Genomic DNA, 25,452 nt, shown 5'->3' on the forward strand with positions numbered 1-25,452 from the left:
CTGAGGCAAGTGAAAAAAAAAGAAAATCTGGTGATTTATTTTTTGTAAATCTGATTTAAATAGTTTTCTCTCCTGACTTACAGAACAGGTGACAAAAAGGTTATCCAGAGTTACTTGATTTGTTTTTTCATCTTTAAACAGGTATTTTTTTTGCAAGTGGGAAAAATAATTTAGCTTTTTTTAAAATGATTTTTTTTTTTTTTTTTTCTTGCAGGTGGATCTTTTTTGTCAGGATATATATTTTAAGTTGCTTTTTATCATCTATGAAAACAGGTGGGGAAAAAAATTGCAATTTTTTTTTGGCTTGTGAATTAAAAAAACAACTCTTTTTAGTTTAGTTAGAAAAAAAAATCCACCCAATTTAAAAAAAAAATCTGTTTCAAAGAAAGAAAAAAAAGAAAAATAAAGGAACTTCGAAAGATTACCCTGGGAAAACTTTTTTCTCCATCTGTTCTTAAGTCATAAACACAGAAGAGGAAACTACGTGGATCAAACTTTTTGTGCTCATAAGTGAAAAAAATAGCCTGGACATTTTACAGAAATACTACGACAAAATGATAATAAAATGCATAATTATCATCTTGTTTTTGTTCGGCCCCCTCATAACTTTCAGGGTGTGTTTTTAAATGTTTGAAAAGTTAACTGGTGCTGCCGCTTCGTGGCACAAACGGTCCATTTTGCTACACTACATTTACTTTCCACAGTCAGCTAAATATGTATTTTCAGTGCTGTTTATTGGGGAAAAAATTTACACAAACAGTACTGAAACCATTTGGAAGTGATGCAGCCACTCACACTTTTTACTTATATAATGTTATTGTTGATAGTTTTTTTTTTTTAAAGGAATCAAAACAAAATGAGTAGTAGTATCAATCCTGCAGAATCCATCCACTCATTACTCTTGAATTAAAAAGACTGACGCCCAATAGTTTGTTTTTATTGTACATACATTAAAATTTTTATGAAATCATGTAAACAACTCAACTTTAAAATGGTGTGTATATTCCACAGATGTACCTGCTGCTCTTGATAGAAGTTAAAGAGCTGAGAACATTGTGTGTTTTTATTACAAAATGGGAATTCATATGTACTGACTGTAAACATAATACAATAAACAAATTTAAACTCGTATAAAAGCACACAAGATTTCCTGAGTCTAAAGTGTTCCTTTCTGTTGATTTATTGTCGTGGTAGGTGAATTTATTCTGACATTTCGTATCCATCCAAAATGTTGTTTGGTAAAGTCTTTGGGTTTTAAACAGTCATCCAAACCATCATCTTGTTCGGAAAAATGTTGCACTCCCGCCCATTTCCTTCACCTCGTATGAAAATATTATCCTCTTAACATACCGATAGACCTAAACACACACAAACCGTACGTGTACAGTGAGTCACCTCCGCTGAAGGAGCTGGGTTTTAAAGCACCTCGCTGTGAAGAGCACTTGAATGTTAGTAACTGAAGAATTCAGGAGTGTTTTTCTGTTCTCGACTCCCACGCCGATGCTTCATGCATGTCCATGGTTTCAAAGACGTGACTCCGTGGTCACGTGTCCTCTTCACTGAGACTCCCGCCGCCTCCTTTTAACTTAGTCAGCTCCCACCGGCCTCCTCCGCACAGTTTCAACTGGACGTCATGGTACTGAGAGAAGCACAAAGACACAGTTAATATCCTTTAGACAGATGTGAGAACAAAACAAGAGAAGGTGTTACATAATGAACACTTGCATAATGAAATAAAATGATCATGGACTGACAAAATAGCACAAGATCAACTTTATTCATTTCAGAGGAGATTCAGAGACTCTGATAAAATAGTTTCCCTTGTGGACTAAACAATGTGGATCAGAATTTTACTAGCAGTTACCAGAGTTGGGTCTATAGTGAACACAGCTAGGAGAAACTTAAATAAATATCATTATAAAGACACGAAAGTTCATAAATTTAATAAAGCTATTTTCTCATCACTTCCACCAACATTAATTTGAACTCAGATTTTTTGTAATATCCAGATTTTCATTTTAATTCTTTTCATTTCTGGATCTTTTAGTGCAAAATGGTCCTGGATGTACTTTGGAATACTGCAGGAGGTACATGAATTTTTTTTAAGATGTTAATTTAAACATTTGAACATTTTAATTTAGCATTTAAGCATTTTTCAGTCACAAGGTTTTTATAATAAATCAGACATTGATGGTGCAGCGCTGTATTGTATCTCTTCATAAAGGCTTTTTTCCAAAGAAAAAATGTTTTTGCACTGGTCAGGGCGGACTAGGCTGAAAAAATATTTAAAAGGGGGCGCATGATTGAAAAACTACTGGCCTAAATAATCCTTTTAATTTCAAGCTGGCTGATGAATGTGTGTTCAGTCTACCTTCTCCAGGCTGCTACGGTGTCCCAGACTGACCAAAGTCATGCCGAGCTGTTTACAGGTTCGGTACAGTTGTGCTTCTGCCTCCTCCGTCAAAGCGCTGGTGGCCTCATCCAACACTGCAAAGAAAGAATTATAAAAAAAATATGTAAAATAAATGAAGTTTAAGAGAGCTTTGGTCTGGGCCATGTCTAACAAAGATGACGGGACGAAATGCTAAATTTAGGTGTTAAATCAAAGACAGTGGGTGAGTCCAGCTCCCCTGAAACTGCAGCTGTGTCAGACTCACTAAAAGTCTCGATTTGTCCGGTGATGTCATGAATACGTAACAGAGATCCAGAAGAACGCACCTGCATATTTGGGCTGCAGGTAGAAGAGTCGAGCAAAGCTGAGACGCTGCATTTCACCTGGAGACAGAACGTCATACCTGCAGACAAAAACTAGTTCAGAGTCGGCATCACTTTGTGGGACATTTGAAGACGCGTCACAGCGACCGCTGCACAGTCACGCGTTGTTTTTGTTTTTGTTTTATTTCTCTCACCAGCTCCAGTCCACCGTTTCATCCAGTCCGCCCGTCCGCTTCAGGAGACTCGACTGAAGCACAGAATGAGGATAAATTAAGGATCAGTTTATATTCAAATTCAAAATTTATCATTAAAATATAACTTCAGTTTAAATGAATATGCTGTAGGATTAAGTCACTCACCACTCCAGCTAGTTCCAGGAACTGAATAATTCTGTCGTCGTCCACTGACCCTGAAAAAAAAGGACACTTACAATCCAAACAGCAGTAATTTAAACTTCAATTAATGCAGCATCAACATTAAGTTACACGTGAAAATGAAATTTAGTTTGATATAAATATAAATGTTGCACCGATATACATTTATTTTCTTACAACACTGATCTACTGTATTATGACTGTAGGATTAAATTAGCTGCTTTAATCAAACACCAAATCAAGTCTTAAAATGTTCGATGAAAATGTTCTATGAGTCCAAAAGATGACATACAGCATGTTTACATGTTCTGTGGTTTTATTTGAGATTCATTATGTTTGTAGGTATTTCTTTCCCAGAACAACAAACAGTGATTTAAGGGATAGTTCAGATTTTGGTGGGGCTGTATAAGGTACTAATAGACATTTAGTGTATCAACTTACTCTCTGTTCCTTAACCAGACTCCCTTTACAAAAACAGTAATTTTACCTTGAGTTTCTGATCTACTGCTGTCTCTACCTCTGTTTCTGTTATTGTGTGACTTTGGTGTTTTTAAAAGATTAGTTCAGATTAACCAGCAACTCCCATGTTTTCCGAGGTAAAATTACTGATTTTGCCAATGGAGCGTTGTTGGTTTGGAGGGAGTGATAGTGAGCTGTCAAAATATTCTAAATACAGCATACACTTGAAGAACTGATACTGATTTTTTTAGGTGGCTAAAACACACTGACCAGCATGTGTGCTGGCTATGGATAATAATGATGTCATACAACCCCACTTCAGATAATCTGAACTATTCCTTTAAATGAATGCAAAATGTGATACCTGATTCAGGGTAAATATCCTTCAGCGGGTAAATCACCTGTTGGAAAAGAGAGTTCCAGTTAATCCACATTCAATCTAATACTTTTTTTGAAACTTGCAACAAGCATAACATCTACACTCATACAGCACAGTTATTATTTGACAGGTCTTATAGAGAAACTACACTCGAGGAAAAACATTAAAGAGGAGACGGTGACCTGTTCACGCAGCGTGCCATCAGTCAGGTAAGGTTTCTGAGGCAGGAAGAGGGTTCCTCTGGGCCCAAAACACGTGGTCATCTGGACAAAACCTGAGGAGACAAACAGTCTTCCAGTCCTCATGGTCTTCCAAAAGTATTCCAATCAGGGCTCAGTTATTATTGCAGCCCAGACTGGTCAGCAGCCACCACAGATTTTCATTAATCCCTTCCCGTCACAAAAATGAATCAAACTTCAGCCTCGGTGTCGCTGCTCTCTCACCGCTGTCCGCCTCCCAGAGTCGGTTGAGGACCCGCAGCAGCGACGTCTTGCCGGTGCCTGTGTTGCCGACCACCAGCAGATGAGTTCCCTGGCTGATCTTCAGACTCAGGTCCTCCACCAGCAGCTGGTCTGCATACGGAGACTTGTATGAGAGATGGTCCAGGATGAAGGCGGTGTCCACGGGGCCGGCGTGGACGTTGAAGTCACTGTATGGGAAAATGAAAAAGAAAAAAAAAAAAAAAGATAAAGAGTTGTTGAGTTAGGGGAAACTAAAATAATACGTCATCAGAGATCCAGGAAACATGTTAAGTTGGAACACTTGTTTTTCTGATATCAATGCTACAGCTGCAGTGTCCTCTTTTGAAATTTCTATTCCAGGCTGGAATAACTGCTTTAGTTTGTTCATTGAACTTTAATTGGAGTTCAAATTAGTGCTGAATCTTTGCCGGATGAGTAAGTGGCTGTTTATGAGTTGAAACAAATCATGAATGATCTTTTGGAAGGAGTAAATGTTTATCACATTTAAACTGGTAGTGACAGGTAGTGTGTATTTTCAGAAGCCTTCAACACACAACTGACAATAATACACAGCTGATCAACTTACAGTGTAAGACTTGTTGTCGCTTGTTATTGTCAAACTACAATGCTGCACTCGTCACGTGCCTCGAGTCTGGGGCGGAGGGAAAACAACTCAACCATAGACTGTATATTAAGTAGGACTTTAACCTATTTAATACACAGTCTGTGGCTCAAACTCACTATTTAGACTGCAGTATTCATTTTTGGATGTGCATTCGCTACATGCTGCTTCTTTAAATTATTTCTCTCTTTGTATAAAGATATCGAGTCCGTCTCGGGGTTGTGCACTAACACCATGTAGACTACTACTCTGTCTATATAAATCATGCCTCGTTAACAGCTGATCAGCTTCACAGACGAGTGCAGAGCACACTGTCACACATACAGTTGGCTTTCTTTCATTTTTTCTTTCTTACATATTCATTTCCTTCACGTATTGCTTTCATTTTCTTCTGTTCAATAATGCATCTTTTAGTGCTTTACCGGCACAGAATAGATGCATAATCAGTAACTACAGGCACGTCTTTCAGCTTTATAGCTTTCTCCATCTCTAAAATTTGAACAACCTGTATTTTATATTAGTTAAAAGCAAATATCTGTATCAAGCTTGTGTTGCGTATGGTTAGCGTTTACACCTACCTAAGATCAGAACACAATGTGAGACAAACTACCTCCAGATCATATTCTGACCGTGATGTATTTACACTTTACATCAACATGCATTTTTACTTTTCTGGATAACATGTCCAGATACGGATCGCATTTTAATACCCAGTGTAAATAGGGCCGCAGTCTCAACATGCAATCTGTTGCTTAAATCTCTTTGACTGAACTTTTTCGCGGCAGACAAACCTGTCAAAGTCATAGCTTTCCCCTGATGCCGGGTCATAGTCACACTGCTTGCGTAGGATGTCATCCATCACCTCCCTCAGCTCCCCAATTCTGACCACGACACACACACACACACACACACACACACAGATTAGTTGATGGAAAGCTGGATGGCATGCACAAACGCTGCTGTCATCATCTGTCCTCCAGGAGGTGATCTTAAGTATGCGGTGTGATACCTGTGGGTGTATCCAGCCACATCTGACAGAGTGGTTGACAGGTCTATTAGCTGCGTGAAACCATTTATCAAGTAGATGCAGACAAAGGCGTTCTGAATATGAACAAGGAGAGGGAGAACCAGAGCGGAGAGTAAATAAGAGACGAGATTATTGAAATAAGAGTGTGAGAACACAGAACAAAGGCAGCAACAACAGGAGATACTGGACAACAGCATGAAAGAGAGGCCACCATAATTATTCTTTCAACATTTCTTAGATCTTTGTCTAACAACAGACATTTGAATGCAGCATGAATGATGCTTGTATCCATGAGAGGGAGAGAGAGAAAGGTTTTGCTGACACCTAGTGGTTGAATTAGCAACAAGCTCACATTAAGCCATTTATTCTGTGATGGCAAACCTTTCATACTTTCCAGAACATACCAGTTTAACATCTGGCTGAGGGACAACAGTTGAAAATGAGTCTTTTGGCTGTTGAAAGTGATGTTGGCCTTACCTTACTGATGAGAGCACTGAGCTCACCGGGAGTGAGATCAGCATAGATACCAGTGAAGATGGGAATGGAGATTATGATGTAGCTGAGGAAACCTCCGAGGTAGTCGAACGTGTTTACCCCGACTGAGAGACAAGAGGTCAGAAGTTCAGTGAAAAGCAGCTGATGGCAGATAAGAGTCTGCGAGTGTAAGTGTATAAGATGTTCTTACTATAAAGCCAGAGCTCTTTGTTTATTAGAGTCTTTTGAGTTTGTAACAGAGCCTGCAGTCTTCGGTCAGTCCTCATGTGCTCCACCTTACCGGCTCTAAAAAACACAGACAAGAGCTTTGTTTGTTTTTTTCAGTAATCCCATAATTGGTGTGTCTGAATCATCCAGATAGTGCCAGATAGTGCAAGTCTTTTTTAGCACAGGAAATCACACTGATTACAGTTTCTGTGCAAGTTCTACAGTTGCAGATGTTTATCTTTTAGTATTTGCATTTCAGCTAATTTTGCATGTGTGATTTGTGCAGAAGACACAGAGAAATAAATGAGTAAAGGTTGACCCTGGTATATGATGAGCCTCACCTGTAAAAAGCTGCGGACTCTGCGTTGACACGGATCTGCATGTGCTTGAATCTGGAGAAAATGAAAATTATGATTGAACACATTTTTTATTCAGCTGTTCTCCCACAAAGCCAAACTGTTTTAACTTGTGACAGATTAATTTGAAATTCCTCTTTCGAAGCTGACACATCCTGTGTTATTTCCTGAGACGCAAAGGGCCCTGGGCCAAGGTCTACAGAAACTTCCTCTTCACAAAGCATTGACTTCCTTGATAATAAACACTGAAAGCGTTTACACCAAATAAAGCTGGAAAAACACCCAACCGCTCTGTTAAAGTTCAGGGAAAACACCCTGCTCCGCTCGTCTGTCAGCACGCATTCTTACTTTGTGTTCGCGGGTTGGTACATCGTGACCTTACATACTGAACATACCTGAAGTCTCCCTCCAGTTTTTCTTGCTCAAACAGAGTCGACACAATCGGCCCCATGAGGATTTTATTGGCAATGGTTCCAACCACAAAGTAACCAAAGATACTCACAGGACCGATCCAACCGGTGCTGCAAAAACACAAAACCATTCAGAGCGATTTAACAGGGCTTTAAAACGGCACGACAAAGACAACAAGAGGGAAAGCACATTTCACAGACTACATTTAAATCAAACTCTCAGCTCTGTTTTGTGATTCTCAAAAACCCTGTATGTTGATGTTGTGATACATGCAATGATTCATGGGATTGGTTCATTTGTGTTGTGTTTAATACCCCAACCACTAGATAGCAGTGTTGTTATCTATCTTCACTGTTCTGTTTGCATTAAGGAACTTTTTAAACTCAGATTTTGTGCATATGGTAGTGTGGTCTTTATACTATGACAGTTTTACTAAACTTACATTAAAAAATATATGACCTTGCACTATAAAATATAATTGTAACCTGTGTATCGTGATAAACATTGAATATTGCTGATACACAGCCCTATAGTCAAAACTGTGTGGATTTTGGCTCCGTTCATCTTTTTAAACACTTGTCTGAACAACTTGTTTCAGGTCTTTTGACCATTGAAGTGTTCTTTTCCGCAAATTTGAGATCATACATGTACGTCTCAATGATCCCAGTCAACGGTTTGTTTTATTATTCACAAGTTTTTTGCATTTATATTTTTTATTTTGTCATAGGTGCTGAAAAGAGTTTTGTCATTTATTTACTGACATTTATCAATGCTCTATGCACTTCTTCATCTACAAATAAAGCACATTTTGTTAGCATTTTTGTGCTTGTGCAAGTTTTTCGTGTGCAGTTTTGATCTCCCTGGAACTAGCCGCCCTTTATTGTAAAGATAAAATAGCAGCTTTCTTTTGCAATTTTACTTGCTCCATCAATTTAATTGCAAAAAAAGCCAAAAAACATTGCAACACACACTGCAATTTTTGAGAGAAGCTGCCGTGAAATCAGGCATTTTAGGTCGCAACAATCCCAAAAACAGCCAGCAAACTCTTGAAGGGATTGTGTCATCAAAGATTTACACCATCACTCTCAAACCGGCTGAAAATTCCTTCCAACCAAACCGGTCTCTTTCGGCTGAAGCTGTAACATGAGGCATTTTCATTCTGACTGAACTATTATTCTGACTATTTGTATAATATTAGGTTTCATGTCTACACAGCTACTAACAACAGGTGGACCTTCCTGTCTCTTAAACTAAAGACAAGGAGCACATAGGGTGGCTAAAAATTATATAGAAAAGTGAAGTCTTTATTTTTTAACAACTTTCAAATTTTCCCCTCAGTCTTCTTTGATGGAATCATGTCTTTCTCAGCCCCAAATGTCGGCCAATATGGCTGTAATATCATGATCCCTTAACAGAGCACAACGTGTATGTCTCAGATGACGCTTCAACTTCAACTTCAACTTGGTTTTAAACATAATATGTGATATATATATAAAACAGTGAATCAGTGCATCTGCCTCAGTACTCTTCAAACTCACCTAAGAAAGCAGTGGTAGGTGTAGTAAGCCAGCGTGAACGGAGACACAATCAAACGACTCGCCATGGTGCTCATCTGCTTACACAACCTCTCTGCATCCTGACTGATTCTCTGGTCTCTGCAAGTCACACAGAAAGAACAAAGAAAAAAAACATAAAACAAATTATTCCACTTCATGATGATGTTTAATATTGTTAACAAACTGATAACAGGAAAAGCATTAAAGCTTACGGGTTGTCTACATCCTCTCTGAGTACGTTGAGTGTATAATAGACTCGGCCCTGGAAGTAGGCCGTATGGAGGCTCTCAGTTAGCGTCTTCCTCCAGCTGACATACATCTGATTGCAAATGTACTGATCGACACTTTTCAACTGGAAAAGGAGCGCAGAGAAAGAGAGAGAAATTAAGAGGAAAAAAGTAACACAGAGACAACAAACGGTAACTACACGATGACATCTATGTTGAGCAAAAATAATTAGTTCACAGGTAAAATAAACTGTATGTAGAATGTAGAGTAAACTCAATGTTGTGGGAGGCGTTTGCACGTCTCCCCCACATCTCAGGTTCAAAATCCAAGTTCAGCGCCAAGGCCAAATGTGCGTAGGCTGTAAAATCAACAGGTCAAGTTGACCTGATCTTGTAAAATGGCAACTGTTCATGATACCAGCAATCTAAAATCAAACATGATGTCTTCCAATAAAACATAGGAAAGACTATACCTGACTTTGAAGGGGATCATGTGATCACCTGCACGTGTGCAACATCAGTTACTACTCATAACATGTACTACACACACAAACAGAAAAAAATCCAACAAGCACCTTCAGTGAATTGAGATTTTTCAAGATAACATGAAAAGCACAAACATTTTAATCAATAATGTATGTGGAGTTATTTAATGTTTTGTGTCATACGGAGACAGAACGCAATGTGTCATCCTCTGAAAATCACGACCACCGGAGGGGAAAATAAACGGCGCCACAAACGCTGGCTAAAAATTTTAGATTTCTGCACGCAGAAGGATTATTTTAGTACCTCGTGTCTACCAGAGAGGAAAAGTTGTATTGAAAAACTCTCTTGTAACTATCAAAGTCTTTCACCTCTGGCCATTCAGTGGGGAAAAAAAAGTAAAACTATTTGATCAAATCACCAGGGACGTATCATTTAACCTAACGAAGATCAAAACCCGGCCTTGCACAGCTTAGTTAGCTTCGACCTCTACAGGCGGTCAGGCCAAATGTAATGCAACTGTAACATCCACTTAGACGGTCAGGATCACACAGTTTATCATTCTTCCTGCTGATGCCTCATGTCTTATCACCTGTATCCACTTCTGTCTTCTTAAAGACTCAGCTTTTCCCCCTCCAGTGTGGGAAGGACTGTTTAACTCATCCTCAGCACTCCTCCATGTAAAATGGTTTGTTTAATTTTTATCTTTTCAACCAATCTATTGTATACAATTTAAATGTTTTTATGAGTAGCAAAGAGGGAACTACAGTAAGTCTTGTTATACAACCCTGTTAATAATAATAGCGACAAATAAATTGATCTTGTATCTTGACTTAATTGTGCTCTGTCTCAATATATGCGTCATGATGCATTAAAGCTTGTTTCACATGAAGAAAAATCCTGTATTTTTTAAAATGATATTTTGACCACTGTTTAACATGAAGGTTAAAGGAGAAATCTGTAATATATTCACTATAATAATCTTCTCTGGGGGATGAACTATTTTGCTACTTTTGGTATTTCTTTCCGCAGCTCCTTCAACTTACTGTGGAGTTGAGCAGGATGAGCACCATAGCTTTGCCCACCAGACTCTTGAAGCCGGAGTAATCTTTGTCTGCCAGCACATTGTAGAAGTGGCTGGGGAGGATACCCACTTGGTAAATGATCAGCTGCTCTGATGGGAGAAAAAAAAGATGCGTTAGCGCATTGCTGTTTAAACAGAGCCTCGTAAAACACGACATAGGGAAATTAGGCAACACTGTGAGCGAAAGGTCAGCAGAAAAAAAAAACATAGTACGCAGTCTGGTGCTATCCGAAGTGCGGTTTTACAATGCCACAAAGGGCACGTTCAAACAGTGAATGTGTCTCATGATGAGGCAAGGTTAGATTTCATTCATCGTCATTTGCAGTTTCCAGTTAACTCAATCTGATTGTGACCATCAGACTTCTCCTCCTACACTAACAGCTTTCACAGCTCCAGCAGTTACCTGTCAGAGTGACAGCCAGCAGCGTCCCAAACATCAGAGCACTCTGACTGTTCCATGACGGGAACAGGACCTTCTGGATGCCGCAGAACCTCTGAACAAACCTCCAGTCTAATTTAGGTCTGAAGTGATGCACACAGAGGGACAAAAAAAAGAGCATTAGGAAATTGCAGCATCTGAATCTTATGCGCTTATATCCTGTGTTCACATGCATGTCAGTAAGGTTTGAGTTTGCATCAGTCGGGTAAACATTTTCTCCTCATACTGCAGAACCAACACTTAAAACTGATGGTTGAAACCTGCAAATACAGTGTTTCAGTTACTGTCTGGAATATACAATCACTTACAAAAGGTTTTACAGTGAGATGATGTAATTAGGGCTAAATGAAATATTATCCTATCAAAATCACAGTATGGCCAAGTTCAATATCCAGATCGCAGGAGCTGCAATTTTTTTGATCAAAGTAAAATGAGTCATAACATACTGTTATAAATGAAGCACAGTGGTACCACAGAGATGCCACAGCCTACAAATCATATTGCTAACAATCAGTCAGCAAATCAGTCTTTCTCTTTTTTTTTTTCAAATTTTAACTTGAAGTTTGAGTTTCCTTATTCCACAAATGTTTCAGTCAGATAAAACAATGTCACATGAGGCACGATTACAAGTTTCATGATTAGTTTAAGTACATTCTTAAAGCTGATGAATTAATCAATGATTAATCATTAACATCCCTAATGGGTAACAATACCTCCACTACATCTAAGTACATTTACTCAAGTGCTGTTTTTAAATATAATTTTGAGGTACTTGTTATTACCATATTATTCTACTTTATACTTAAACTGGAAATGTTGTAGGGCTGCAACTAACAATTATCTTCATAGTTGATTAATGGATTAATAGCTGTTTGTGGTAAAAAGTACAAAAAAAAGGTGAAAAATATCAACTGACATTAGCCAAAGCCCAAGATGAAGTCCTCAAATATCTTGTTTTACTCACAACCCAAACATTTTTTCTTTAAAAAAAAAATAAATAACTCAAACCGATTAATCGATTATCAAAATAGGTGTTGATTAATTGAACAATCAATCAATCATCGCAGTTATAAAATACTGTACTTTTTACACCACAGCATTTTTTATATGATTAGTTATTTTACAGATTCTGATTTTATGAAGAAAACGTGACCAGTTAAATATTAGGACTTGTTATAAATTAAACTACTGGCAATACAGACATTAATTAAAATTAGCTTCACCTTGACAAACTATAATGGTAACAATACTACTGACACAATCCAATAATATGATACATTATAATATAACACTTTAAGTGAAGGGGCCATTTTTCTGCATTTGGAGTACTTTAATACTTTAAGTACATTTGCTAATAATATTTTCAATAAGTTTTTGAATGCAGAATTTTTACTTGTAACGCAATATTTTTCATCTGCAGTAATTTAACGTTACTTGTCTTAATTAGCTCTATGTTAGCTAAATGATCTGAATACTTCCTCCAGTCCTGCTCCTCACACACTTCTGTAACATCAACATCAGTTTCCTCAGACGTCATTAAATCTCCAGTCTTACCTTTTTGTCCCTCGACCACTGGACTTTTCCAGACGAGGCATCTGCACTGACGACAGGGGAAGAATATTCCCCCCAGATAAAACTTCACATAAATTTAATCTGACTCGATGTGATCGATTATTAACCTCTGATATGACCCAGCAGGTCGTGCTAACTCCTGACCAACCAACGGCTACGGCAGCCGAACAGAAAAGGCTAACAGCTAAGGTTAGCGAGGGGAATGACGGAGAAATTTATTCGAAATTATTCAAAATGACTGCACTCTTTAATGATTTCACGGCTTAAATGTTGCTTAACTGTAGCATCGTCTGTTACTTTGCTGTCTTACTCCACCGCTCGCTAAAGTTAAATGTTTTGGTTTGTAAAAGTAAAAGCCCGGACATCCGGTTTAATGTACTCCAGTCTTTCAAAATAAAAGTTCAGTAGCTTTTCACACCCGGTATCCGGTTCAGTTTTACAAGAAAAAAAAAAATATATATATATGTGCGGCGTTAAACAGGGCAGTTCACCCCAAGATCAATAATACATATTTTCCCCTGACTTATAGTGCGTTTTCTCTACATAGAGCCTAGATTCTTAAAGGGATAGTTCACCCAAAAATGAAAGTTCAGTCATTACCTACTCACCCTCGTGCTGATTAAAATATAGTTTATAGTATAGTTTTTTAGTCCACAGGAAAGCTGTACTGCAGAATCTCCCAAACACTGCAAATGAATGGTGACCAGTTTTTAAATGTTAAAAAACAACAACAATGTGAAAAAGTGCCCTCTATTGTGCCCTTCTAGTGGACAAAACAAGAAAAAGTACCCTCTACTGTGCCCTTCAAGTGGACAAAACTCAATAAAGTGCCCACGACTGTATCCTTGTAGTGCACAAAACATGAAGTACTCTCTAGTGTGCCCTTCTAGTAGGCAAAACGTGAAAAAGTGTTCTCTAGTGTGCTCCTCTAGTGGAAAAAATGTGGAAAAACTACCCCCTGGGCTGCCCTACTTGTGGATAAAACATGAAAAAAAATCCCTCTGGGGTGCCCTAGTTATAAATAAAATGTGAAAAAGTGCCCTCTAGTGGACAAAACATGAAAAGTGCCATCTTGTGGACAAAATGTGAAAAAACTTCCATCCTGGGTGACCTTCTGGTGGTGAGAACAAAGTGCTCTCTAGTTAATAGTCCTCTGTGTGTTTTTAAGAGGTGTAGTAGTTGCACTTTAAGTCACATTGTAAAACAATTTTAACCTAAACCAGGACTGTTTCACCATAAATGCATTAAGACTTTCAGCTGGTGCCCTTTTATATTTTTTTTGTCACCCCTGCCCCTCAGACAGGCAGACAGAATCCACCACTGAGCTATTTAAGTAATTGTTTTGCACAACCACAGTGTTAAAAACCAGGAAGACGTGGGCACGGACATAAACAAAAGGAGGCTATTAATGGACGTGGTTACTTGGGAGTGGCTCACTTTGGGGAAAAGCTTGAATAATACCTCATTATGAAACAAGTGCTGTCAAAAAAGAAAATGTTTCCACTATGGGAAAATGAATTCTTATCACTCACGCTTTTTCTGTTGAGTATTACTGCTCAAAATACTGACTTTAAAGGGCTTAAATCTTTCATTAGCTGATAAATGTATGATGGTAAAAGAGAGCTAAAGGAGGGTCGGGCCATTTGCTGACCTGACCTCTGTGAATTCTTTAGATTTAGATGCTAAAAACAGTCATCACCCAAAGTTCAATTTATGAGGACAGCCGGCGATTAGGCTCAACGTACACGTGGGTTACACTTAGATAAAGACCTAAAACATTGTTCAAAGGTTAAGCATGAACCCAATGTGCTATTTGGGCACACAGACACATGACCCAGTTGTCAAAGGAGGAACCGAGATTACATGGAAACCATGTTCCACAGCACTCGTCAGCAAAACACAACATGAGTCTAAAGTCCCACATGGGCTGATCTTATGATATTTCCTTGCAAGAAAAATACAGGTACAGCAATTCTGAAAACAAAATGCATTCAAAATGTTTTTTTTTTCTTTTTTGGAATACTTTAATTTCCATATGTTTACCAAAGGACACAGTCCCGGCAATACAGAAAAAAGATGAGTGAATAGATGATAATGGTTAATTAATATTCTGACCTGGTTACTGGAACATTGCAACAGCTAATAAACAATTAAAACATTTTGACAAATGCTAGAGTCCGTGTTTTTATACTGTAGATTAAGGAAGGGTAGCAGAGATGTCTCCCGAATATAATTGTAAAGAAAAATCAAGTATGAATCATATTGCTTAAAATTAATTTTCTAGAGAAACAGTTCAGTTTAAGTTAGTTAAGATGGCAAAATATTTTATCAAAAATATGTCATTTTAATTTTATGCTTTCAAATGATTATTCAGAGAGTAGATAACTTACACAGGGACCAAAGTTACAGTTTGGGAAACAGGCACAAAAATGCAAAAAAAAGGAAGGGATTAAATAATGCTGACTATGGTAATGTAGAAAAACTGTAATGACGCATCAGACATCAGACAAAAGCCTTCCACATTTAAAAAGAGATTGCCTAACTACCCCAAAACCTTTGAGCTTTAATACTTACAGTATTTTGTCGCTTTCAGGCTGCTTTGATTTAAACACAGAAACAAATGAGAAGTGAGGTGACTTCACACATCACCGATTCATGGTTTGGTTTATTCTTAGAGAGCATGGAATTCTCCAGTAACATGTTATTATATATGTCGATCAAATGATGGAAAAGCACAACAGATTCCTCATTAATGAATGCAAGCATCATTACAGTACATCTGATAGGTTTTGTATTTTCAGTTAACACTTATATGTGTTGACCACAGGTGGAACTTAAAGGATGAGGCTGGTGATGTTCTATATTGTTGTTATTGTCAAAAAGTCTCAAGAAACGACCAAAACCAACACTGCTTTAGTCCGTCTCTCTAATACTGTTCGGCTTTAGAGCTGCAACAATTAGTCATTTATTCAACTATTTAATTAATCGCCAACTATTTGATAATCGATTACAATTTGGAGTAATTTTTATGAAAAAAAAAAGTGCATATTGTCTGATTTCAGCTTCGGAAATATGAATATTTTCTGGTTTCTTCACTCCTCTATGAGAGTAAACTGAATATCTTTGGGTTGTGGACAAAACAAGACGTCACCTTGGGCTTTGTGGAAACTAATCAACTTTTTCACCATTTTCTGACATTGATTAACAAAGAAAATGACTGACAGATTAACTGATAAGGAAAATAATCTCTAGTTAAAGCCCTATCTGACATCCTCCAGTCTGCGGCCTTTGGGCACCAAGGTTGTTGGTAAAACTTTAAAATTAAGTCATAAATAAATATATATATTATATATAATTTGCTTAAAAAAGGCTAAATTATTCCCTAGAAGAGCAACTATTAAATTAGTCAACTACTATTTTGATAAAATATTCATTGCTCGGGTCATCTTTAAGAAGAAAATTACCAAATTTTCTGATTTCAGCTTCATGAATGTAATACGTTGTGGTTTCTTTACTCGTTATCTTTGGGTTGTGGGCCAAACAAGACATTTGAGGTTATAATACAATATATATATGTCCATTGTTAAAAAGGCAAAATTATTCCCTGAAACGACTGGGCACTGTATTTTAGCTGTAGTTTACATTTTAGATACTCAAATGGTAGAAATTACTGAATTTGTAGGGGCTATTTTCAGCTGTGTATTTATACACATTCGGTGTATTTACAGCTTGATAATGATGTATGTGGGATAAACTCAAAATAAATGACAGTGCCCATTAATGAAGGAACACCTTAGCCTGTGCAAAAGTGCAGCTCACTGATGCGATTTAATAGTTTTGGGGCGACAATTAAGCTCTATGGCACAGAGGTAATATTTTCTGACAACACAAAAAATGTAGAATATCACCACATTTACCCTTTAAATCAGTTTCTGCCATGCAGAAACAGACTTTATCTTGTGTCAAGACAAGCAGCATGTTTCCAAGTGCTGTTTGCCTTTACCATGTAGGTGAACATGTCAGCAGTAAATGACAGTTTGCACACAACACTCAGGCAAGGTTTAAGATCTTAAAGAGGAGAGGCACCACACAGACACAACTAAAACCAACAACACTGTAGACGATGTAGCGGTACGGCAGCTCTACTTTCATTTGCTGCCTCGCCTGTCTTACATCATCTGAGGACAGCCCGAACAGTCGACATAAGAATGGGATAGTCATTGCTTTCATAACCATTCTCGTGACGAGGATGACGGCAACTCCGATGACGAAGCGCAGCAGGGAGAGAGCCACCAAGCCGACAGTGATTGGTGGTAAGGTTAGAGGAAGTGAGGACAGCGGTGGATCCAGCATTAGCCCCAGCTGATAGTTCATATACGTAGCCAGAGCAACTCCGGCCCCGGTGCCCAGAGCCTGAGCTGTATCGCCCCGAGAGGTGCTCCAGGAATCCAGAGAGAAGGCTACAAGTCCGAAGCCCACGTGTGACACGATAATCACAAGTGGAGCATAGTGGCCCATCATGTAGAAGCTGTCGATCTTGTCCAGCATTGGCTGTAAGAATGCTAGAATAAGAAGGGTGTACAGGAAGCCAGTGATTACCTCCTGCAACACAAGGACACACGTTATTGTCAACCAGAAGTACCTGCTTATTTCAGCAAGACAATGCCAAGATACATTCTGCACGTTACCACAGTGTGGCTTTGTAATAAAAAGGTTCAGGTGCTAAACTGGCCTGCCTACAGTTCAGACCTGTCTCACAATGTGTGCTGAATTATGGAGCAAAAAACAGGACAAAAGTGATCCCAGGCTGTTGAGCAACTGAAGTCATATATCAAGCAAGGATGGGAAAGAATTTTAATTTCAAAACCTGAACAATTTTTGTGTCCTCAGTCCCCAAACATGTTAAAAGACAAGCTGATGTATCAAAGAGGTAAATATGCCCCTCTCCCAGCTTTTTCGGAACGTGATGCAAGCATCAAATTCAGATTGACTGCATATTTTCAAAAAACAATAAAGTTTATCAGTTTGAATATCTGAACACCTGAATATAAGTCATAAAGTTGGGACAATGTGTATGTTTTACACATCGTCCCAACTTTTTTGGAACCGCAGTTGTATTAGCACTCAATAAATTATTTGCTTCTAAACCCACAGTCTTAAGTTCTAATTAGTTTCTCTGTCATCAGATTTTTGCTGCTTCCTGTCCTGTGGGTGGCGATATGCAACCCAGACAAAGACATTATACAGCTTTCCCCACAGTCATAAAATGACGTGATCTGTAGGTGTTACTAACAATATTTACTAACATCATTTACCTGGCTACTGCTTCTAATCTAAACATATCTGATGGCTTTGATTTTTTATTGGCTCTATATAAAGATAATCTTCCATTAATCATAAAGTTTAAGCTCCTGTGTAGGTTATAAACTTAAAAATGGGGCATGACTACATGATATGCACACTGATATAATGTATATATGTTTTAAAAAAATGTGTCCACAGAAATGTAAAACATGAACAGGTGATTTTTCAAAGACACATATGTAAATATGGTGCCAACATTGTTGTCCTCAATCATATATCAATGAAAGAAATGCAGTATCAGGTACATCGTTCGTGTCGCGTGTAACGGGAGCTGACGACATCTTTACCTTACTGCTGCCACTTTATCTGCACTTTCACTTTTAACCATGTTTTCTATTTTGAATACTTTTTATATATTTCCTCGTACATTTTGTTTAATTTTGAGATAAACTGCTAGATTTTTATCTGTTATTTAGCCCTTATGATTATATCCAGTATATTCATAAGTTTATAATTGCCAGGGAGTTTGATGCATCAACATTTTGCTCTACATGCTTGTATTTATATTTGACTAATTAATCTCTTCAATTAAAATAATATTAGATCAGGAACACCAGAAGTTGAAGACAGCAGTGATTTGCATTTTGTTCTTTACTACAGAACATTTCTGACCAACCTGAGGTAGACCTCATTAGTGAGGAAATATCTATTTGATATATTAATTATTTAATATACTTACCAGAATAGAATGCATCCCCATGTAGACTCTGCTCACACAGACCAGGACACTCCAGCTGAGAGCCACACAAAAGCCAAAGAGGAAGGTGTACTAAGAGAGAGAAAGAGAGCATAAAGACATGACGTTAAAAAATTAACATAGATATTAGGAGGGTGGCTAAAGATAAGCCTTCAAAAATTACTAAAATTGCCTAATAATTTTCTGAAAAGAGCTTTTTCACTGGATGCATTTTGCACAACTATATTTTTCTTTACATCCTGTTGACTATGACCAGAATTTTGGGAACAAGCAGCTACAGTACAACTGTGTCTATCATGGCATGTTAATGACAATATACTCAGTTTATAAAATCAGTGGAAATGCCGGCTTTCCAAACAGTGCATGGCGTGTTAAGAAAACATCTAGCTGATATCTTTGAAAGAATTCATACAAAGGTCACTGTGTGAAAACAAAAGTCAACAGTCATGTAAGCAGCTGAACTTAAACACAGCTGTGCTTTGAGCTGAATGCTAATGTCAGCACGATAACATGCTGATGTTTGTGTAATGTTGGCTTGGTCTTAGTTTAGCATCTTAATGTGTGGATAAACACACAGAACTGCTGAGGCTGGTGGGAGTGTCCTTAGTTTTGCAGAGATTCAAAAAAGAAAGTATTGGACAAATTAAAAATCTGACCCGGTGATGGCACTAGGTTGCCTGATATCAAGCAGATTGTCAACTCATTACACTCCAGTTCCATCTTAAGTCTCACACTGCCTCCAGTCAAACCAATTTTTGTGGGGTACAGGGATCAACTTTCCCTCACCCAGTGGTTCCCAAACTGGGGGTTGGACGTGGATGACCAGGGGAGGAATATACAGTGACAATTAATATGAATTATATAGGAGAAATAAAGAGGAGTTTGATTCTACTGACATGCTTACATTTATTTCACTAAAATTCAACTTGAATCCTGTTGGGGGTGCGTGATATTTTTTTTGTTGTTATATTTGTAGCTGTTGATATGTCTGAATCCGGCGACCTTCCCTAGAGCCACACCACACTAGCACAGCTAAGAAGCAGGTCTAACACTATTTATCTAACACTTTGATTCTTCCTCCTGCCCTGGAGGCTGTTTATGGTCTAACTGCATCTTATCTTTTGTACCCTTTCTAACCTTTTTCTCTGAAATGTTTCAGGTCCACAGCCTTTGAAATCAGTGAACTTGTTGACACCAAGAGAGTTCAGGCAGTACAGACTGTGTTCAGCTAAAAAGTTGAAAAGAGATGAAAGTTGCATCTCTTTTTTTTTAACATTAAACATACAGCACACAAGATGCAGGGCCAAGCTGATTCAGAGATTACTTAGGAATTTTGAAAGACCAGATGTACATGTACACTAACCAAGGACAAGGATCCACTACGTGCCATAAAGCAAAACTTGTTCAACGGCATAGAGGCTGCTAAAGATTTTGATATGTTGCTATTAGGGCTGGGTTTGGCCCATTTTTATATTATCTGAATTAACTGTTGAATCTGTTAACTGAACTTTATTTAATTATTGAGTATAGAAATGCAATTAGTAAACTGAATATCCTTTGGTTGTGGACAAAATAAGACATTTGAGGACATCATCACAGGCTTTGGGAAACATTGACCAACATTTTTCACCATTCTGTGACATTTTATAGACCAAACAACCAATGATTAATAGAGAAAATAACTGACAGATTAACTGACCATAAAAATTGCAGCCTTAATTGAATCTGCTCATAAGATCTGAACCCATTCAAAATCCCTTAGTGAATCCATTTCGGCATAGCAGTTAACTTTTGAACTTTTGTTTTATTACTTCTCTCCGACAGTAAACTGAATATCTTTGAATGCAGCCTGCCTCAATCATAGAGGGCGACACCACTGTACTATTTACACATTAAATCTGAGTACATGTCACTCATCACTAAGCAATTTCAGACTTAAAGTGCCACAACACTAAAGTCATTTAAATATAATATCGTTCTCATTTACGTTCAGTAAGTGATGCAGGCTGTAGATCTGCAGCTGTCCTACTCTGTTTATCTCTTCCCACAGCCATGGTGGTGGAAAATCCATACTGTAACGGTCCTATCACTGGGTGAACAGGTTTCATTGCTTTGAGCTCTCTGACCTGGCAGATACTTCACCACACTCTTATCTTTTAACTCCCCAGCAGTCGAGTAATCCTGCCGACCACCTTTCTTCCATCTTTACAAGAGAAGACACAGTCATCAGCACAGGAAGTTTTTTGTTCGGACTCTCTCTACTTTGATCATTTGCATTGCTGTCCATTATGCTTCGGATCAAAAATTCAAACTTGATTTACTTTCTTCTCCTCTTTGTGCACCAGACCCATATCTCTCTGTGATAACGTAGGACAGTGAGTCCCAGTTTATCTAAAAAACACAGCTGCCCCTCATGCCTGACCTGTACTTCTCTGACACACCCTGTCACGTCTTCACAGTCTGCTTAAACAGAGGAATGCTTGTTGTCTTCACACAGGACTGTGCAACAAGTATTAATAGTGATTTAAAGCCAAGCCTGTGCATTTTCATTCCTTTGACCAGACTAACCCACTGACCCTCTCTAGCACTGAGAGGCTGTGGAGAAAAATGTCATGTGGGCTTTTCATTTCTTAGTCAATCAGGTGCCCTGGGTGTTTCTTGGAACTTGGGTCTTTTTTTCACTGAGACTGTACCTGAATAAACACATGTGCTGAAAGATGTTGCAAAGCTCTCAACAGTTGAAACTCTTGGGGCCCTTTGTTGCATCTGGCCACCTTCCCTGTGGGTTATCAAAACATGTTCATATCCTGTAGACGAAGGCTAGACCACTGAATTCTAATGCAACATGAAGACGGAGAATGACGCTGGCTGCCTGGCTTGTGATATTTGTTGATTTAGATGTAGCAGGTTGACCCAGAAATCTTTAATAACACATTTCTAGTTGCACACTGTGTTGTCTCAGAGCTGGATTAACCCTGTAGGGGGCCCTGGGGATAAAAATGAGCTGCAGGCACCATGGAACACCCCGTTTCCTCCCACTCTTTGTTTATGTATCCTGTTGTGAATGTGTATGTATCCTGTTGCCTTTAAGTATTAGTTAGGTCAGCAGGAACACTCTCCTGGTGTGAGGTGTGGTTGTGTAATGTAACACAAATATGCACCATGTAAGCATAATATCAACTTTAAAAAATATATTAAAAAACTTATTAACGCTACATTTTGAAACAAGGACATACAAGACAAGACAAGAGGTTCAGGTTTTCAGAGGTTGCTCTAGTACAATAAAGATGAATAATTTTAGGAGATAAAAACACCTGACCTTCAGCCTTATTTTATGAGTGTATTATTGTTTATTATTATTATTATTATTATTATTATTGCTATTAACAAATTTAATAGATGAGATGAATGAGGATCTAGGTGGTTTACCACCACAGCTGAACAATTTACTGATGGAAACTCTATAGTTTATATTGTGCTTCAGTGCCGCAGGATTACCAGGCAAACTATGACTGCAATTTATGATTATTTTATGATCAATTTATCTCTTAACAACAGAGATGTTAGATATGGATTTTTTTTTTAGCATATATCAATGCCCGATAATGACCTCCCTCTCTTGGTCAATACTGATAAGATAACCAATAATGTCACATCATTGTATTTTAAAAAGAAGTTCATATAACCTGTAATTTATGCAAACCTGAGGGTAATAAAGGTTAAGATGTAGTAAGCTAAGCTTAATGATTTAATATTTCATAACCACATCTAACTGACATCACTACGACAATAAAAACAAAAACAAAAACAGTTCTGACTCTTCAAATGTTCATTAAGTCTTCTTATAAAGTTTAATAATAAAAAAAAACCTACACAAACATGCTTTGGCTTTTATAGAGCATTTTGCCTAAGAATTTAAATTAAATGTTTCAAGAAAGTTTCTCCAAATTTTGAGATACTAGATACTTGTCATTATTTAGATTAATTCTAAATAATTACCTATTCTGATAAAGAAGAAATTATTTTGAGATACTAAATCATTATTTTAAGATGAGAAAATTTTTCATTATTTTGAGATCCTAAGTCATTATTTTAGGTTCTCATTATTCTGAGATAGTAAGTCATTAGTATTAAAACGTTAGTCATTATTTTGAGAAACGAAGTCCCAATTTTCGATAAAGTTGCTAATTATTTTGAGATACTAAGTCATTATTTTGAGAAAATAAGTTAGTAATTTTTGAAAAGTTTGTCATTATTTTGAGAAACTAAGTCTCAATTTTGATAAAGTCTCTTATTACTTTTTAATAAGTCAAGAATTCATCTTCTAAATCATTATTTTGAGCTAAGAGAACTTCTCATTATTTTGGGTGTTTGCAGCACTTAGTCTTCACCTGTGTTTGACACTTGTTTGACGCTGCGTGTGTAAACAGGTGCTCACCTGCCACCGTCCGTAGGTGAGCATGAAGAGACAGAAGGGGATGGCTGTCCCCGTCATGGCGTGTGTGGACGGCATGCTGTACTCGGAGTTGTAGAAGACCTCCACCTTCACCACAGGGGGGGACGCCGGCCGGGACCAGCGGACCATGTCCTTGGTGGACTGTCCCACGAACAGGTTCCAGGCCCAGACGATGATGAGTCTCCGGCTGACCAGGGCGTCGATGTTCCAGAAGAGGAAGGGGAAGAAGATGATGAAGAACATCTCGTTGCCCAGCTCGGTCCCAAACGTGAACAGGTAGAAGAGAAACTTGTTGTGGATGAGGAACTCTTGACCCACGTCTCCGGTCAGGGAGTTCCTCCGGAGGGGTTTGGCTCTGGCGGTGTCCGGGTCTGCCGATGCGCTGCCATCAGGCCCCCCGTCACCCTGCTGCATCCCGTTAACCTGCGGGGCGGCCGCCGCATCCCCGGTCGCTCCGTTCCCCACGCTGACCTCCGAGTTCTGTCCCCTCTTCCTCAGCCCGGGACAGTCCGTCTCCGTCTGTCCACCGTCCGGCTTGGCGGCTTTAACCTGAAATGTCCCTTTGACGCCGCAGAGTTGCTGAAACCTCGCTACATGGCAGGGGTCCTGCAGATAATTACACATCTGCACAAAACTCTTCACGAAGTCGTTCGCCATGACGTCAGATAACCGTTAGTTTAAAACACGCAGCAGCACTGTTCCGTCGTTAAAATGGAGTTCATGATCAACGGCTCGGCTTAAGGAGAAGTTGAGCTCGGCGGCCGCTGCATTCCTCTTAATAACCAAACGAACCGTGATTTAACGATAACGGCGCGGGGCAGTCCGCAACCCGGTGACCGCATTCAAAACACAGACCTTGTACACCGGCGTGGAGGTTCTGGACGACAGCATCCAAAGTCCGTGACAGTTAACCATTACTTCACGGTATATATCCTAATTCATACAGCCAGTCAAATAACTGCGTCAGGCCGTTATATCCTGGTTTCACGCTCCTTCCGCTTCTTCTACGGTTAGAATTCTTCTTCGTTTGACTTAATGTTAGTCGGCTCAATGCTCAACTACCACCCCTGCTGGAGCTGAATTAAATTACACAAGTTAAAAAAAAAGATCAGTAATATTCAGAACATGGCAATATTCTGAATTTGATTAAGTTAATGTAAACAGCATATTCTGGTTGGGTGTTATGAATTAAGCTTTATTCTGAAGGGAGCATGTTCTGATTAAGACATGCAGGATAAACTGGGATTATTCTGTTTAGGAGCATTCTTTGGACATGTAAACACCAAATTCAGATTATCTCATTTTTACAGCGGCTTGTGACACATAACCTCTTGCGCTCTGTGTTGCAAACAAAGCAAATACCCAACAGTTTGCAGGACTGGGGTGGAGGTAAGTCGTGATCAGAGGGAGAAACACACCCTCTTTCAAACATTCTGCACAAATATTACAATTGCTAACCTGTTCAAGAAGGTGTTTAAATGAATGAAAGAGGGAGGCTGAGTTTGGACTGAGACAACTCTGCCACCAGTGGAAAACTCTAAAAAAAAGTACAATTTTGAGATTAAAAAGCATCCATAATCAGAGTACGCACAGCTGCATGTAAACAGGAATATTAAAGGAATATTCATTTTAATTCAGCATGTAAACAGCTTAGTAGGAAAACTGAAAAGAAAAAACTGAAAACTGAATTTTCTTCATAGAAATGAATGAAATGCTGAGATAATAAACCAACTTTATATTTTTTTTAAATACATAGTTCTCTCACACTCCTCAAAAACAAGAAGGCCTTGCAGCCCTGAAACTTTGGCGACCCCTACTGGGGGTTGCAACACCCAGGTTGGGAACCATGGCCTGATACAACGTTATCCTTCACAATCAAGCTACATAATTACTGTTACTCCAATAAACAGAACAGGGGTTGTGGGACCACATGACATTATATAGGCTGTGTAATACACACGTATCTTCAAATTGTGACCCATATTAAGAGCAAACACAAAATTTAAGTTTATATAAAAATAAAAAAGAGATTAAAAAAAAAAAAAAAAAAAAAGGAAAACAACAGAGA

General features: G+C 38.4%; 2 protein-coding genes across 2 annotated transcripts; both read right to left on the reverse strand.

Moving 5' to 3' along the window:
- Positions 1 to 1,326: 1,326 nt before the first annotated feature.
- Positions 1,327 to 13,187, reverse strand: abcd4 (ATP-binding cassette, sub-family D (ALD), member 4). Its single transcript, XM_084737892.1, has 19 exons — positions 12,850 to 13,187; positions 11,260 to 11,378; positions 10,819 to 10,946; positions 9,275 to 9,414; positions 9,045 to 9,161; positions 7,491 to 7,616; positions 7,081 to 7,131; positions 6,723 to 6,817; positions 6,515 to 6,636; positions 6,020 to 6,111; positions 5,802 to 5,891; positions 4,371 to 4,576; positions 4,110 to 4,201; positions 3,913 to 3,949; positions 3,075 to 3,124; positions 2,910 to 2,962; positions 2,719 to 2,795; positions 2,372 to 2,487; positions 1,327 to 1,639 (listed from the first exon to the last, which is right to left on the reverse strand). The coding sequence occupies exons 1-19, from the start codon at positions 12,888 to 12,890 to the stop codon at positions 1,544 to 1,546; spliced, it is 1,848 nt and encodes a 615-aa protein (XP_084594018.1). The 5' UTR covers positions 12,891 to 13,187; the 3' UTR covers positions 1,327 to 1,543.
- A 3,489-nt stretch (positions 13,188 to 16,676) lies between these two features.
- Positions 16,677 to 24,398, reverse strand: LOC146314603 (sphingosine-1-phosphate phosphatase 1-like). The gene is made up of 3 exons (XM_084737891.1): positions 23,367 to 24,398; positions 18,911 to 19,000; positions 16,677 to 17,469 (listed from the first exon to the last, which is right to left on the reverse strand). The coding sequence occupies exons 1-3, from the start codon at positions 24,039 to 24,041 to the stop codon at positions 16,918 to 16,920; spliced, it is 1,317 nt and encodes a 438-aa protein (XP_084594017.1). The 5' UTR covers positions 24,042 to 24,398; the 3' UTR covers positions 16,677 to 16,917.
- Positions 24,399 to 25,452: the final 1,054 nt, after the last annotated feature.

Source organism: Lutjanus erythropterus, chromosome 15 (assembly GCF_056507025.1).
Source record: "Lutjanus erythropterus isolate fLutEry1 chromosome 15, fLutEry1.hap2, whole genome shotgun sequence".
NCBI classification, from domain to species: Eukaryota; Metazoa; Chordata; class Actinopteri; order Lutjaniformes; family Lutjanidae; genus Lutjanus; species Lutjanus erythropterus.

Excerpts from the sequence above, each read along its gene's own strand:
- LOC146314603 (XM_084737891.1), bottom strand. The coding sequence starts at position 24,041 with ATGGCGAACGACTTCGTGAAGAGTTTTGTGCAGATGTGTAATTATCTG. Across the intron at positions 19,001-23,366 it reads TCACCTACGGACGGTGGCAG|TACACCTTCCTCTTTGGCTT; the intron begins GTGAGCACCTGT and ends TCTCTCTCTTAG. Across the intron at positions 17,470-18,910 it reads TGGGGATGCATTCTATTCTG|GAGGTAATCACTGGCTTCCT; the intron begins GTAAGTATATTA and ends CTTGTGTTGCAG.
- abcd4 (XM_084737892.1), bottom strand. The coding sequence starts at position 12,890 with ATGCCTCGTCTGGAAAAGTCCAGTGGTCGAGGGACAAAAAG. Across the intron at positions 3,125-3,912 it reads GGATATTTACCCTGAATCAG|GGTCAGTGGACGACGACAGA; the intron begins GTATCACATTTT and ends CTTTTTTTTCAG. Across the intron at positions 2,963-3,074 it reads TCCTGGAACTAGCTGGAGTG|TCGAGTCTCCTGAAGCGGAC; the intron begins GTGAGTGACTTA and ends TCTGTGCTTCAG.